Source organism: Capra hircus, chromosome 11, assembly GCF_001704415.2.
Source record: "Capra hircus breed San Clemente chromosome 11, ASM170441v1, whole genome shotgun sequence".
NCBI lineage: Eukaryota > Metazoa > Chordata > Mammalia > Artiodactyla > Bovidae > Capra > Capra hircus.
Window position 1 is genome coordinate 62,041,800 of NC_030818.1, and position 16,306 is coordinate 62,058,105.

The 16,306-nt window shown below is 40.1% G+C and overlaps 1 protein-coding gene across 4 annotated transcripts in view; it reads left to right on the plus strand.

The window, feature by feature from the left end:
• The window catches only part of UGP2 (UDP-glucose pyrophosphorylase 2), a 57,610-nt gene that overhangs the window by 29,160 nt on the left and 12,144 nt on the right, over positions 1–16,306 (plus strand). Inside the window, exon 1 of one of the 4 annotated variants that reach the window (XM_013967781.2) lies at positions 13,787–14,021. The exons of the other annotated variants lie outside the window; for them this stretch is intronic. Within the exon in view, the coding sequence (XP_013823235.1) occupies positions 13,998–14,021 (24 nt within the window). The 5' untranslated portion in view covers positions 13,787–13,997. Of the gene's footprint in view, positions 1–13,786; positions 14,022–16,306 lie in introns of those variants that run through there. 4 annotated transcript variants of the gene reach the window in all.

A 16,306-nucleotide genomic window follows, 5' to 3' on the forward strand; every position in this document is an offset into this window, starting at 1 on the left:
GCTCCAGTCGCTGGCTGAGAACCTCAGCTGCTGGGTCACATGCGAGAAATGTCACAAACTAAAGTTTCCATGTAAGAGAGACACTAATGGTGGAATTTCAAAACCATGCTTCATTGTATACCTCAAAGAGTTTGGTTAGATTTTTCAACATGGTAAAACATCCCAAATAGTTAAAAGATGCTATTCTAAAAGCAAAAATAACCAAACTGGACCTAATTAAAGTGAGAGCTTTTGCACAATAAAGGAAACCCATCACCCAAACAAAAAGTTTCCATGCAAGAAACTTTCAAAATGGGAGAAAATAGTTGCAAACAATGTGACTGGCAAGGGATTAATTTGCAAAATATACAAACAGCTCATATGGCTCAATATTAAACAAATAACCCAATCAAAAAATGGGCAGAAGATCTGAATAGACATTTCTCCAAAGACATACAGATAACAGGCACATGAAAAGATGTTCAACAATGTTGTTTATCAAGAATTGCAAATCAAAACTACAGTGAGGTGTCACCTCACACTGGTCAGAATGGCCATCATTGAAAAGTCTGCAAATAATAATAATAATAATAATATTAATAAAAGAGAGTGTGGAGAAAGGAAACCCTCTTACACTGTTGGTGGGAATGTAAACTGGTACAGCCACTATGGAGAACAGTATGAAGGTTTCTTAAAAAACTAAAAATAGAATTACCGTGTTGTTTTTGTTGTTGCTTAGTGACTGAGTTGTGTCCAACTCTTTTGCAACCCTATGGACTGTAGCCCGTCAGGTTCCTCTGTCCATGGGAGTTTTCAGGCAAGAATATTGGAGTGGGTTGCCATTTCCTTCTAAAGGGGATCGTCCCAATCCAGGGATTGAACCCATGCCCCCTGCTTGACAGGTGAATTCTTTACCACCGAGCCACCAGAGTTACCATATGATTAAGCAATCCCATTCCTAGGCATATGTCCTTAGAAAACTGTAATTTGAAAAGGTAAGTTGGCATCCCTATGTTCATAGCAGCACTATTCATAATAGCCAAGACGTATCAACAAGCTTAAGTGTCCATTGACAGAAAAATGAATAGAGATATGATATACACACACACCCACACACACAGTGGAATATTACTCAGCCATAGAAAAGAATGAAGTAATACCATTTGCAGTAACATGAATAGACCTAGAGATTATCATACTCAGTGAAGTAAGACATAGAAAGGCAAATATATGATATCACATATATATGGGATCTAAAAAAATACAAATGAATTTATTTACAAAACAGAAATACACAGACATAGAAAACAAACTTATGGTTACCAAGGGGGAAAGAATGGGAGGGATGGATAAATTAGGAGTTTGAGATTAACAGATACTCAATAGTATAGGTAAATAAAGTCCTACTATATATCACAGAGAACAATGTTCGGTATCTTATAATAACCTTTAATGGAGTTAAAAAATACATATGACATATATATAATATATATATAAAAAACAAGATTTATATATAATTGAAACACTTTGCTGTACATTTGAAACTGACAGAACATTGTAAATCAGCTGTATTTCAATTAAAAATAAGTTCAAGTAAACAAAAGATCAGTAACCTCAGATATGCAGCTGACACCACCCTTATGGCAAGTGAAGAGGAACTAAAAAGCCTCTTGATGAGGGTGAAAGAGGAGAGTGAAAAAGTTGGCTTAAAGCTCAACATTCAGAAAACAAAGATCGTGGCATCTGGTCCCATCACTTCTTGGGAAATAGATGGGGAAACAGTGGAAACAGTGTCAGACTTTATTTTTTGGGGCTCCAAAATCACTGCAGATTGTGATTGCAGCCATGAAATTAAAAGACGCTTACTCCTTGGAAGGAAAGTTATGACCAACCTAGATAGCATATTCAAAAGCAGAGACATTACTTTGCCAACTAAGGTCCGCCTAGTCAAGGCTATGGTTTTTCCTGTGGTCATGTATGGATGTGAGAGTTGGACTGTGAAGAAAGCTGAGTGCCGAAGAATTGATGCTTTTGAAGTGTGGTGTTGGAGAAGACTCTTGAGAGTCCACTTGGACTGCAAGGAGATCCAACCAGTCCATTCTGAAGGAGATCAGCCCTGGGATTTCTTTGGAAGGAATGATGCTAAAGCTGAAACTCCAGTACTTTGGCCACCTCATGCGAAGACTTGACTCATTGGAAAAGACTCTGATGCTGGGAGGGATGGGGGGCAGGAGGAGAAGGGGACAACAGAGGATGAGATGGCTGGATGGCATCTCCGACTCGATGGATGTTAGTTTGAGTGAACTCCGGGAGTTGGTGATGCACAGGGAGGCCTGGCGTGCTGCGATTCATGGGTTTAACCTTTAAACTTTTAAAGGTTAATCAGCATTTTAGTTGTTAATAACTTTTTTTAGTGTTAGGTTGATTGGGGTATAATTTACATATAGTAAAATTTGTTCTTTTTAGTGTAAGTTTTCTGAGTTTACAAATGTATACAGTTGTGTAACTTACCATCACAATCAAGATACAGATCTTTTCCATTATCCCCAGCAACTTCCTTGCTCAGCTTTAAAATATGCTTCTTCTTAAACCCTGCAGGGCTTGATTTCCACTTTGCATCTTCCCTTAAACACATATGCTAAGCAAATATGTCTTCCTAAAGTCTTGCCTTTTTCTTCATTTAAATTTCTTTAAGAAGAAAGTCAGCCTAGCCTCCACCCTCAGTTTTATATCAGGCCTTTGTCTTCCTCCTACACCTGCTCTTTAATCTTCCATAAAACTTTCTTTTAATAGCCTCTGGCCTTTCCTCCCTGCCCTACCTTCACTTCTCCAGGGCTGCTCCAACAGTGTGAATTATATAATTAAACTAACAATGCTCACTGCTTTAAACACTTTAATCACACTGCTATTTAGTACATTAGAGTTTAAAACCGTGTGTGTTAGCGGCTCAGTCGTGTCTGACTCTTAGTGACTCCACAGACTGTAGCCTGCCAGGCTCTTCCGTCCATAGCATTCTCCAGGCAACAATACTGGAGTGGATTGCCACTCCCTTCTCCGGAGGATCTTCCCGACACAGGGATTGAACCCTGGTCTCCTGCAGCGCAGGCAGATTCTTTACCATTTGAACTACAGGGAAGTCCTAGAGCATAAATAGGATTTGATGTTAGAAGCTTCAGTTTTATTTTTCAGGAAATTTAGGATTGTCACAGTTATTTGGAAGCATCTTTTGTCCACAGTTATACTAACACGAGAGTTGACTTATATGGGAAAGGTGATTTTAGTAAAGAGCTAGTCCTCATCACATACACAGATTCTTCTGTTAGAATTCCTTTCCAACTCTCTGATCATCCGCCTTTGTCCTTTCTAATCCATATTGAAGTGGAATGTTCTTTCAAATCTACCAGCTTAGCCGATAAGGACATGGGCCAGATGTTTCACAAGGTTGACAAAGTTTATGATTTCAGGTTGCTTCTATAAAAGGATGATGAACATATGTTTGCAATGCTTGAATTTTTTTACTATCCGTAATGTATAACTTCTGCCTTTAGCAGTTAAAAAACTACCTTTAAGTCTTTGAACTTCCTAGAGTGTCTATTTAAAAATCTAGATTATAGTAAGGTTTAGGGAGCGGTTGGCACCTTTTCTTCACAGTTAACTTCCTCCTTTGTAGGATCATTGCCATCTGTCATCACTGTTTAATGTTTTGGTCATCCAAGTTTTCTGTCAGTTCTTTTACTATCATCTCATCTCTAGTTTATGAGGTTTAAAGTATACAGTTGTAATAAGAGTATTGTGATTTTAAATCTCTTTGGCATTTTGGAAGTTACTTCAGTTTTTAATGGGAGGGCAGTGAGTATGGGACTTTGAGAGGCAAAAGTATCGATTAAGAAACAAAATGCTATATAGGTAGGTAAACACATGAGAATTATAAGTTAACAATTTATAGTATGTGTTTAAATAAACTTTTAACTTTAGAGTAGTTTGATTTCTAGAAAAATTGCAAAGATTCACTGTGTTTTTAACTGGAAACATTACCTAGCTATCCAAGCTAAGTTTTGTTACCCATATCCCATTTTTAAACTTCCTGCTGAGTCAGGAGAAACACAAAATAATTGCCGAAAATGCTGATGGAATGTTTCTTCCATGCTCAGGAAAAAAAAGATAGCTGAGAAAAAACATGGAAATGCCTGAGGGGTACCTATGACTGGACTAAATATGGAAAAAGATGGAGATAAGCCTTTAACAAAGATTTCTTCTTATAGATAGGCTTGTGGAAGAAAAGTGTCTTCATTGTATACCGTGCTAAAGCCCTTGGGAAATTGGAAAGTTTTCTATTATTTCAAAAGAGCATGAAGCAAACACCATTCTAGAAGTTTTCATTTTTTAATGAAGCAGAGCGCTAAGCATTTTTCATTAAAAACCTTGTAAAAACCTATGTCTGCACAGCTGTATATTCTGTAGTTAATGCTTAGTGTCATGTTAGGGTACATGTTATGTCAGATGTAGTGAATCCTTTGTGTTCATGATCTTATTTAATATTCACAACAGACCTGGAAGATAGATGCTATTACTCTGCTCATTTTTAAAAGAGGAAACTGACATTCAGAGTTAGTGACTTGTCTGAACGAAAGAAATCCCTGATATGAACCAGGTGACAGACTCCAAAGACCTGGTTCTTTGCTATCCCTTGGTAATGACAATGGAGCGCTTCAAGGAGTACAGTCCTATCTTCCTCTCTAGTGCACATGTGGACTGTGGTGTACTTTGTGTGCTTGTCAACAGCAGTAGTAATAGCAATAACGGGAGACATTTGTTTTCCAGTAATGTGCCAAGCATTGTCCTCATGTGCATTTTCTTATAAGATCTGCAAATGATCGTAGGAGCTCACTGTTATCTCTGTTTCACAATAGAAAATTCCAAGACTGAGTGGTTTACTTAGCTATTAAGTAAGGGGCAGAAACAGAATTTAGGCCCAGATCTGCCTGAGCTCAAGCTCTTAACCACCCTGGTATGTTACAGAGCGGTCACCAGTTGCCATCCGTGTTTTGAAAGGAACTTGAAAGCCTTTAAAGCGTGGCTTTTCTATCATTACTCCATCTTTCTTTGAGCAGAACTGTTAAGTAGGCTCCATCTCTTCCTTTAGAGCTTCAAATTCCTCACTTGGAAATTCTAACAGCAACACATTTAACAAATATTTATTAAATGGCTACATGGCTACTGAGTGGTGAGCATTTTTCTAGGTATCAGGATACAAGTGAACAAGATAGACAAGGGCCCAACACTCACTGGAGCTTCATTCTGGTGGGAGAGAAATAACTTATAAATGTGTAAGTAAATAAGATTATTCTAAAGGCTCATTTCCCATTGTTGCTGTCCTGACCCGTGCTAAGGTCAACGGTCACGTCTGTCTACCTGGCTGAAGTCTTTTGTTTACCTGTAGTCACTGTGGGAGGCTATGAAGGGTCTCTTTTACTTAGTTACTTTTATTCTACGAATTTATCAAATACCCACTATTTTAATTTTGGGGAATGCAAAAATAAAGACAGTCACTTCTCTTAAATAGCTTACGACTTTGTGCAGTGCTTCCCAACCTTTCCCATGTAATGACATACACAGAAAATGAACTTAGTTAATGTGAGAGTCTGTTTAGCTAGGAAGAGGGCTCTTGCTGCCTCAGGCTCTGTGCAGCTGCCTGGAGGGTTAAAGATACCAACAACACAGGCATGCATTTTTTGAATTTTTGCTTTAGTGGGGAATTCTCAGTTTACACAAAGATGTGGTTATAGTACAAAAGCTATGAGGGTAGTTTCAGAGACAGTTCACTAACTAGCTTCTGTCCTAGAGAGATTAGCTGGTGTTCGCCACTTACTGTGAAAGCTTGGCTCTGTTCTTTATAAGCTCTGTCTTACTAAGTGAAGTGATTTGTTCACCCAAACTTAATTGTGTTCCCAAACTTGTTAATACTAGTTATATTTTTGTGATGATATAATTAATTTTATGTACACCAATGAAATAGGCTTTAAAAAGTTATTTCCATGAAAGTTGAGTTGAATGCTTTGAGAAAATTGGATAAAGATGAGTAGCCTTAAAAAAAAAGGTAATTAGGTGTATATGATAAGTATGAAAGATTGAGAAAATCAGTCTAGAATGATTCTTCTGCATGCAGATTATTTCACAATTGACTAAATTCTTAGTCCACTTTGAAGAAATGAAACTGGAAATCACAGATAGTGTATTATTGGTGTGGTTACATAAGTTGACAGCTCTGGTCAGCAGATCTATATCATACCAAAGGAAAAGATCTTTGTGAATGATTGTGTTATTATTTGTAAAAAGCTAAAGTAATTTAAGTATCAAAAACTTTTTCATCACTCCATGTTTGAACCTGTTTTTTAAATTAACTGCCTACCTGTCCTAGAGTGTTTTGGATAGATGGGTTTCTGGTACAAGAGTAGCAGGAAAAGAGTAGTCAAGGAGTTGGAAATTGAAAAAGCAAGAGAGTTCCAGAAAAACATCTATTTCTGCTTTATTGACTATGCCAAAGCCTTTGATTGTGTGGATCACAATAAATTGTTGAAAATTCTGAAAGAGATGGGAATACCAGACCACCTGACCTGCCTTTCGAGAAACCTATATGCAGGTCAGGAAGCAACAGTTAGAACTGAACATGGAACAACAGACTGGTTCCAAATAGGAAAAGGAGTACGTCAAGGCTGTATATTGTCACCCTGCTTATTTAACTTCTATGCAGAGTACATCATGAGAAACGCTGGGCTGGAAGAAGCACAAGCTGGAATCAAGATTGCCGGGAGAAATATCAATAACCTCAGATATGCAGATAACACCACCCTTATAGCAGAAAATGAAGAGGAACTAAGAAGCCTCTTGATGAAAGTGAAAGAGGAGAGTGAAAAAGTTGGCTTAAAGCTCAACATTCAGAAAACTAAGATCATGGCATCTGGTCCCATCACTTCATGGGAAGTAGCTGGGGAAACAGTGGAAGCAGTATCAGACTTTATTTTTTGGGCTCCAAAATCACTGCAGATTGTGACTGCAGCCATGAAATTAAAAGACATTTACTCCTTGGAAGGAAAGTTATGACCAACCTAGACAGCATATTCAAAAGCAGAGACATTACTTTGCCAACTAAGGTCCGTCTAGTCAAGGCTATGGTTTTTCCTATGGTCATGTATGGATGTGAGGATTGGACTGTGAAGAAGGCTGAGCACCGAAGAATTGATGCTTTTGAAGTGTGGTGTTGGAGAAGACACTTGAGAGTCCACTTGGACTGCAAGGAGATCCAACCAGTCCATTCTAAAGGAGATCAGTCCTGAGTGTTCATTGGAAGGACTGATGCTGAACCTGAAACTCCAGTACTTTGGCCACCTCATGGGAAGAGTTGACTCATTGGAAAAGACTCTGATGCTGGGAGGGATTGGGGGCAGGAGGAGAAGGGGATGACAGAGGATGAGATGGCTGGATAGCATCACTGACTCGATGGATGTGAGTCTGAGTGAACTTCGGGAGTTGGTGATGGACAGGGAGGCCTGGCGTGCTGCGATTCATGGGATTGCAAAGAGTCAGACACGACTGAGCGACTGAACTGAACTGAAGCCAGTCAGAGATGAATAGGTAACAGTAGAACTGAGACTAGACAAGGTAAGTAGGGACCATGTCTGCAATTCATTGTCAGTTTGGAGGGGATGCATTAGGCTGAGCTAAGAAGATGCTGGAAAATACAGGAGGTGAGAGGTTTTTAGCCTTGTTCAGCAGACTAGCTGGAATGTATTTTTAGGAGGTAAGTGATGAGTGGCTCACTCACTCTGAATTGTTTCGGAAATTCTGATTTCTTGTAGTTCTTGGTCACCACTGAAGAAGTGACTGCTTCTTATTTTTCCTGTTTTGTTTTTGTTTTTTCAACACCCTTCATAAGGGCTAGTATCTTCCTTGCAGTTTAGTTTCTATACATTAATGATATGTATTGAGCAATTTTTTATACTTTAAAAGTCTCTGCATGCATACTCAGTTGCTTAGTCATGTCCTACTCTTTGCAACCCCATGGACTGTAGCCCACCAGGTTCATCAGTCCATGGGATTCTCCAGGCAAGAATACTGGAGTGGGTTGCCATTTCCTCCTCCGGGGGTTCTTTCTGAACCAGGGATAGAATCCACATCTACTGTGACCCCTAGATTGGCAGGCAGGGTCTTCTACCAGTAAGTCACTTGGGTAGCCTCTGAAAGTGTCTAATCTCATGCTATTGAGCTGAAATATTCTTAGTCATATACTTAGTCAATGGGTGAAACTCCAATACTTTTGCCACCTCATGCGAAGAGTTGACTCATTAGAAAAGACCCTGATGCTGGGAGGGATTGGGGGCAGGAGGAGAAGGGGACGACAGAGGATGAGATGGCTGGATGGCATCTCCGACTCGATGGACATGAGTCTGAGTGAACTCCAGGAGTTGATGATGGACAGGGAGGCCTGGTGTGCTGTGATTCATGGGGTTGCAAAGAGTCGGACACGACTGAGCAGCTGAACTGAACTGATGTGAGAAATTACCTCATGCTCAGTGTCAATCATTAATATATTCCACCATTACAAAACCACCTCAAGATGCACACTGAGTTCATTCTGCCTTAAGTGTACTTTTTTATTTTTTCCAGTTTTACTGTAAGGGCAGTGAGGTCGAGAATACAGATGAGAGTTTTAAATCCCAGCTTCATTACTTCTTAGCCATGTAACGTTCAGCAGGTTATTTAACTGCTCTAAGTCTCAGTCTCCTCACTCATAAAAAGTAGACATAATAAAAGTAAGATTTTAATGACTGTTATTGAGACTGCATGTAAAGTGTTTGCATTTACTCAATAAATGTTTGCTGGAGAAGATTGAAGGCAGGAGGAGAAGGGAACAGCAGAGGATGAGATGGTTGGATGGCATCACCAACTCGATGGATATGAGTTTGAGCAGGCTCTGGGAGCTGGTGATGGACAGGGAAGCCTGGCGTGCTGCAGTAGAGTCACAAAGAGTCGGACACGACTGAGCAGCTGACCTGAATTGAATAAATGTTCACATTCAACAAGAGTTTACTAAATACCTCTTAGATGTCAGGTGCTATCCTGGACACAGTGAAAACAACAGAATTGTATTAAGGATACAGATGGTATTTGTTTTTAAAATTCTATAACTTTCATATTTAAATATTCTTTGTCTTTGATTTTTAATATATTTTTATCAGTATATTAGTATTTTAAATTTGATATATATTTTATTTATGATCATGAATACTTTAATTCTTTCTATGTTTCTTAGTTTTTACAAAATATTCCAAGTAAGTAAACCATAATTTCCATCCCTGTAATTCTTTTGTGTCAAATGGATTGGTAGTTTGCAGTTTTTGTTATAATAAAGTTCATTTGTCTCTAATGATTTTTCCTGATTGCAGAGATAAAATTTAGGAAATTCCTACACTTTCTGGATTATAGGACGTCTCTGCTCCTGTGGCTAAAAAATGATCTCCATTATGAAAATGATTAACTGTACTGTTCTATGAGTTACATTGAAGATCCACATAGTGAAAGCCCTAGGGTATCTGTAGAATTGTCTTTGACTGGCAACTCCATCCATATTTATGGATTTTTTTTTAATCTACTAAACTCAAGATAGATAAGAAGGATTGGCCTTGTTTCAGCTACTATGGTAGCTATTAAAAGAATTGGGCTCTCATTCTTATACTGTGTGGATGTTTAGGTATTTCAAGGATTTGTGTGTTCATTGTGGGGTGTAAGGTTTAGTGAGCAGGGGAGGCTTTGTTAAGTGTTCATAGCATTGTATTATCAAAGCTTAGGTGAAAATAGGAAGGATAGCTGATGACCATTGTAGGATTCTTTGGTCACTTTTCATTGGACATGGCAAAACTTTGGAAATCAAATGTTTTTTCTTAATTTTTTAATGGTCAGAAATAAGATAATGACTCTAACTCCCCACTTGAAGGAAATGTATTAGTAGAAGCAGTTGTCAGAAGTGTGAGAGCTGGTAGTTTGTACAAGTGTATCAGTGCGTGTATTCCTTCCAGAGAGTCTCCTATAGTTGGACATGTAGGTTACTCTTACTTTTTTGCTGTTAAAAGAACTCTAGTGAATATGCTTATATATAAATCCTTGCACCTCAGAATTATTTCTAATAATAAATATTCAGAAATGGTTTTGTGTTCAGAGGCTATAAACTTATTTTAAGTTTCCAGTTAGGGATTTCAAATTGCTTTACAGTTTGTACTCCTGTTCACATTAATTTTGAGCTGTTATTTTGAGTGCCAACTGTGTATTAGTAGAGAACCGTACTAATAAAGGCCTGCCTTCATCTAGTTTCTAGTATCTAGAAACCTCTAGTAGAGATGTAGACAGTAAAAGATATGAAATGTAGTTTCAAGTAGTGATAAGTGACATGCAAGAAGAAAGGTACGGGTACAGGGAGTGAGGGAGTAGAGGTGATGTTGTAGCTAGAATAGGCAGAGAGAAGAAAGGCCTCTCTGAACTAGCATTTAGTAGAGACCTACAATCCATTTTATTGTCAGTCTTGCTACATTTGTTAAAGCATTAAGTATTATTATTTTTAAAACTGTTTGCCAGTTGAGATGAAAAATGTTTAAAAATTTTTATTTGATATTTAAGTTGATTTTTTTCCTTTGGCTTGTTTGTATTAGCTGTTGGTTATTGGATTTGAGTTGCTATGATCCTTACCTTTATATAACAAAAAGGCACAGTATTCAAGTTTGGCTCCCCTGAGAGGGCAATATGAGACTTAAGATGAAAATAAGTGATTTTTATGAATCTGGCTCCTGGTTCTTTCTGAGATTTTTGCTAACATCAACTTTAGTAACTGAGATAGCAGATTGTAATGAAGGATATTGTATGTATGTGAATTGTTGGATAGGTGCTGATGAGTATAACTGTTTAGAGAACAGTGTTGTTGCCAAGACTTCTGATTTATTCTTTGAAAGGACCTGTTTACTTGCTCTGTTACAGATTTTTGCTTTGGAATATGTGTAGACTCAGTGTATGAATAGGACAGCTGGTTTTCTTCTGTTACTGGAAAAATTACCCTCATGTTTTCCTGTCTGTAGGTCTACTTTAAAATAATTAAAATTAAAAAACTCAAAAGATGTAGGAATTAATATCTGGCAAAATTAAAATACATACTTGATTTGATAGTTTGTCCTGTGTTTTTATAGTTTATAAGTGGAAGAAGACAAAAGAACTCTCTTAGGAAATGTACTTTTCCAGGCTCAGCGTATAATTTTAGTATGTGATCATTCTATTTGTTTCTTTATCATAGAGGGATCTTTTTAAATTATGACACTAAATTATGGCTTGTAAAAATTATTTTTTATGCAGAGCATAGTTTTAGATTTAGGTTTTCTTTATGAAAATTGTATGTGATGTATTCTAATTCAGTACTTTTTAAAAATTAAAATAATGGTTGTTTGTAATCAGCTTTCTAAATAATGATGGCACCACTGTTGTTTCACCCTTAGTATTTAATAAGATAAGAAATAAGTTCCAGAGAATAGATTTCATTTAGTAACAGCTCTCTTTGCTCCATTCATTTATTCACTTATCTACTCAGCAGATGAGAGCTACTGAAGACTATGACACATAATTAAAGGTGATGGATATGGTGGAGGGAGTATCACATGGCTGGTACTGCCTTCCTGGAGTTTACAGTCATGTAACAGATACAGAGCACCAGACAGACAAATTGGGAGACGGTGTAATGATTACTGATAGCAGCTGGTAGTACCTGAAGCAGGAAGTGAGTGCTTTGTCAGATTCACTCCTGGTCGTATGAGGGTAACAAAAAGTGATTTTGTTCTGTGGTTCTCTGACGCCTTGACAGAGTGTATATGTATAGCTGCACGTGTACATGCACACAGAAGACTGACTTTTTAAAAAATTCTTCTAATTGTGGTAAAATACTCATAACAAAGTCTACCATCTTGACCATTTTTAAGTGTGCACTTCAGTAGGGTTAAATATATTCCCCTTGTTGCGCAGTGTCCAGAACTTTTTCAGCTTGCAAAACCAAAACTCTGTAGCCATTAAACACCACTTCCCCCGAGCTTATGGCAACCACCATTCTGCTTTCTGTCTCTATGAATTCAACCCTCATGTGAGTAGATAAACGTCCTTTTAATCTTATGTTTACTTTCTATTGTTTTGAAAGTTGCCAGAGTTCTGCTACCAACTACAAATCCTTGCTTTTGCTTTCCTGGATGAATATGAGGAGACGAAAAAACCCCAGGGGGTTATTCTGTGACTGTGCTGTTGCCAGTGGCGCCACAGGCCAACATTGCCCATGGCGGCTTCAGGTCTCTGCCATCCTGAGAAGTCCACACCCAGCACGGAGCCTTAGGAGGAGCAAAGTTTGAACAGGCAGAGATGTTATCAAAACTTGGGTTTTTATCACCACGGAAGACTGTCTTAAACCAGGGTTTGGCAGACCTTTTCTGTAAAGGACCAGATGGTGAATATTTTAGGCTGTGCAATCCTGTCACAGCTGTTCACCTCAGCCACTGTACCATGAAATCGGCCATAGATGCTGTGTAAACTTACAGGAACAGCTGCCTTCCAGTAACTCTCTGTGAAAACAGGCCGTAGGTCCAGCTGTCCCACAGGCTATAGTTTGTTGACCCTTGTCTTGAAACTATCCTCAGGCTACACATAACTGGAGAGTGATGAGGTAGAACCCGTACCTGGGAGATTGCTAAGCTGGTTGGTGACTTGGAGCAGAAAGAGAGATTCAATACCATATTTATGAAATTTGTGCCATTGATTATAAGGTGTACCTTTTATGTACCGCTGAGAAAGGAAGAAGTGCAAACAGTTGATAAGATTGCACTGGCTGTATGATTCATCCTGGTTCTAGAAATGTTAAAACGTGCGGTGGGGGGGAGAATGTGTCTGAATAGGTGACGTAGTGCCAGCACAGCCAGCACATGGATGCTTCCTGTGGGCCGCACACTGTGCTGAGCACTTCACACGCATTGTCCTGCCCCTCTGCCACCCTCAGCACGTCTCCTCACGGTCCCCGGTGGCCGCCTGAATGAACTCCAGTCACCCTGTCTTCGTTCCACACAGCAGGAAGGAGGAGATAGGGCATGTTGTCCCCTGCCCTTTCACAGCGACTTCCTGGGAATCTTTCAGCTCACTTCCAGTTAATCTCAGTAACCAGGACTTTGGCACACATAGCTCTAAGCGAAGCTGGACATGTGGTCTTTTATTTGGGGTGGTGGTGTGCCCAGCTGAAAATCGGGGTCCTAAAATGGGAGGGGGGAAATAACATTGGGGTAGGCAGCTAAAAATCTCTGCTGTGCTGTGTCATTGCTTTGTTTTGTGAATGATGTAATCAGGAGAGAAGCATCTTCAAATTCTCTTTTCCAAAAGATTACCACCTGCAAGGTGGAGCTTAAGGTGACCTCCATCTTAAGGTGACTTCCACCTCCACCTCCCTAACCTGGAGGGAGTTAAGGTGACTGGAGGCCACTGCATTGATGAGAGGTAGGTGGGATGGCAGCCATGGCAACAGAGAGTTTCCTGAGGCTGACGGGCCTCGGTCATTGGTCAGGTGTGAGCAGGCTCTTGGCTTGGCAGTTGAGTATGTTCTGGTGCCACAGAGACAGGAGCAGATTTCCAGAAAGAGGAAGTCTGCTTAGAAGGAACTTGAAAAGGAACAGGCAGAAAGAGAGGGAAAATAGAATGTGGCCTTTCAGAAGTCAAGAAGAGAGCATTTCAAGGTCTAGGGAGTGGTCAGTTGTCTCAGATGCAGCTGAGAGCTCAAGTTTAAGAGAAACATTGTTATTATTGACCAGATTTAGCAAGGAGGAGGATGTTAATGACCTTGGTAAGAGCAGTTCACTGAACTATGGAGAAAACAAGATTGTAGCAGGTGTTTGAGTGAAAAAGAGGTGAGGTGAGGAAGTAGAGGTGAGTGCAGCAGCTTTTTAAGCTTTGACTTTAAGAAGATGGATAAAAAAGGACAGAAAGGGGTGAGTGTATGTTTTGCTATTTTCTTTGTTTTTTAGATGTAAAATATTTGAGTGTGTTTGTGTCTATGGACAGGAATAGATAGGGAAAGGCTGACTCTGAGGCTGGGAGGTTGATGAAGTGGGAATCTTAGGTGGGCACTAGCAGAGAGATTACTTTGGGGCAGGAGACAGCTATTCTGTGACCAGAAGGAAGGGGAAGCAACAGAGGTGGTGATGCGGGAAGGTCCTGAGGATCTGTTCTGGAGGCAGAAGGTCGAGGGCGCTGTAGTAGGGGATGGTTTTGTTCGCCCTGTGAATAGGAGCTGAGCTTATCTCGGTGGCTGACAAGGTGTTGGCAAGTTTGCTGGTGGATCACGTGATCATGTATGTGATTTGCCAGCTTTTCCTGAACAAGAAAACAAATCTCTGGTCTAGGTAATTGGTTGGAGCATTCACGTGACCCAGATTTTGGTTGTTACCTTTAGAAATGTGAAATGAAGAGACGGAGTGAGAAAGCACCTAGCACAGGCCTTGGCACACAGGCTGCCCAGTGAGGGCTAGCCGAATACGCGGATGTTCTTGGCACACTTCCTGTACATATGGAATGTCATTTCAACCTTGTTTTACGGTTTACACAGCTCATTTTCTTTTTGGAAAATTTGCTTTTGTTGGAAAAAAACAACTTTCTCAATAATCATACCCTTCTGAACCATAACAGGGCAGGTACTGTTAGCTTGTTTTGGGTATTTGGCACTGTCTCCAGGAATAGCAGGAATATGCTACCAAGAACTGGGTTATACTATTGCTAATGGGAACAGTGTGTCTCCATGACTGTGTAATGAATTCAGCTTTTCTTCTAACTGGAAACTAAGTTGTGAACAGACTTGGCAAGGTACAGGTCATAGTAGACAGTTTTTAAAAGATCTTTTAAAAAGTATTTCAGTTTCTGCAGAAAAACTAGATTACATCCTAGAGGGAAGAATGTTGTTTAAATTATAACTTTTCATAATTTCACAGCTGCTTTCTTTGTTCATTCTGCAGAGGAAGTTGAGTATTTGACACATTGTTTTCTCCCACTGAGAGGATAACGTGAGTGGTTTTGTCTCCCCTGCACATTTTGCCATGGGGTCGCTAAGAGTCGGACACGACTGAGAGACTTCACTTTCACTTTCATGCATTGGAGAAGGAAATGGCAATCCACTCCAGTGTTCTTGCCTAGAGAATCCCAGGGACGGCGGAGCCTGGTGGGCTGCTGTCTATGGGGTTGCACAGAGTGGACACAACTGAAGTGACTTAGCAGCAGCAGCAGCACATTTTGCAGGGAGCCTCCTGAGGTTTGCCCCACCTTAACTGTAGAGGTTGCCCTGCTGTATATTTACAATGCCACAGAGGTCTTCTTAGAACACTGAATTCTATTCATGTCTTGGAGAAAGAGAAACACGGTGATCAGGCTTGAAAGCAGAGATAGCACTGTGCGTGCTAAGTCATTTCAGTCCTGTCTGACTGTGACCCTTTGCACTGTAGCCCACCAGGCTTCTCTGCTCATGAGATTGTCCAGGCAAGAATACTGCAGTGGGTTGCCATGCCCTCCTCCAGAGGATCTTCCCCGCCCAAGGACTGAACCTGTGTCTCTTGCTTCTCCTGCATTGGCAGGCGGGTTCTTTACCACTGACACCATCTGGGGAGTACTGTGACTGACTAAAGTTACTCAGTGAGAATAACATCTAGGCTGTATCCAGCAGTGCATGGTACTCCCTGTCATCTCCCAACCCCGTCCATCTTTGCCTGAGTGGATGTCTTTGTGCATTCTCCTGGGGGAGCTCAGAGGGGAATAGTGGAGAACAGATCTAATAATGTCCTTGGGACTAGGTGTGTCCAGCATAACTTCAGCTGTTGCCAAACACAGGTCCTCTTGGCTCTGGAAATAAACCGAGCTCTGTGGGATTGCTTGGTGAGGTCCCTGGTGGTGGGTGTGGACAGCATCAGCCACAGAGGGAACTTGTATTGGTATATGGGGTGATTTATGTGAGGAAAGCTGAGCTTGCCACCTAATATAAACTGCAGTAAGCTGTAGACCAAAACTGTCTTCGCTTCCTTCCATGCATGACTGCTGCCTTTCTGTGTGTTTGTGTCTGTGTGCGGAGTCGGGTGAATTTAAGCTGAAACGTAAGTGAAAGTGGAGGTTTCTAATAGCAATGCTGACTCGATGACTCTGGACATCTTCTCCCTGGCTGTACGTTGTTACTTCACACCTTGTGACTTCTTCCCTTTCTTTCCATAGTCCTTTTCTTGTTAACAGTCAGTTC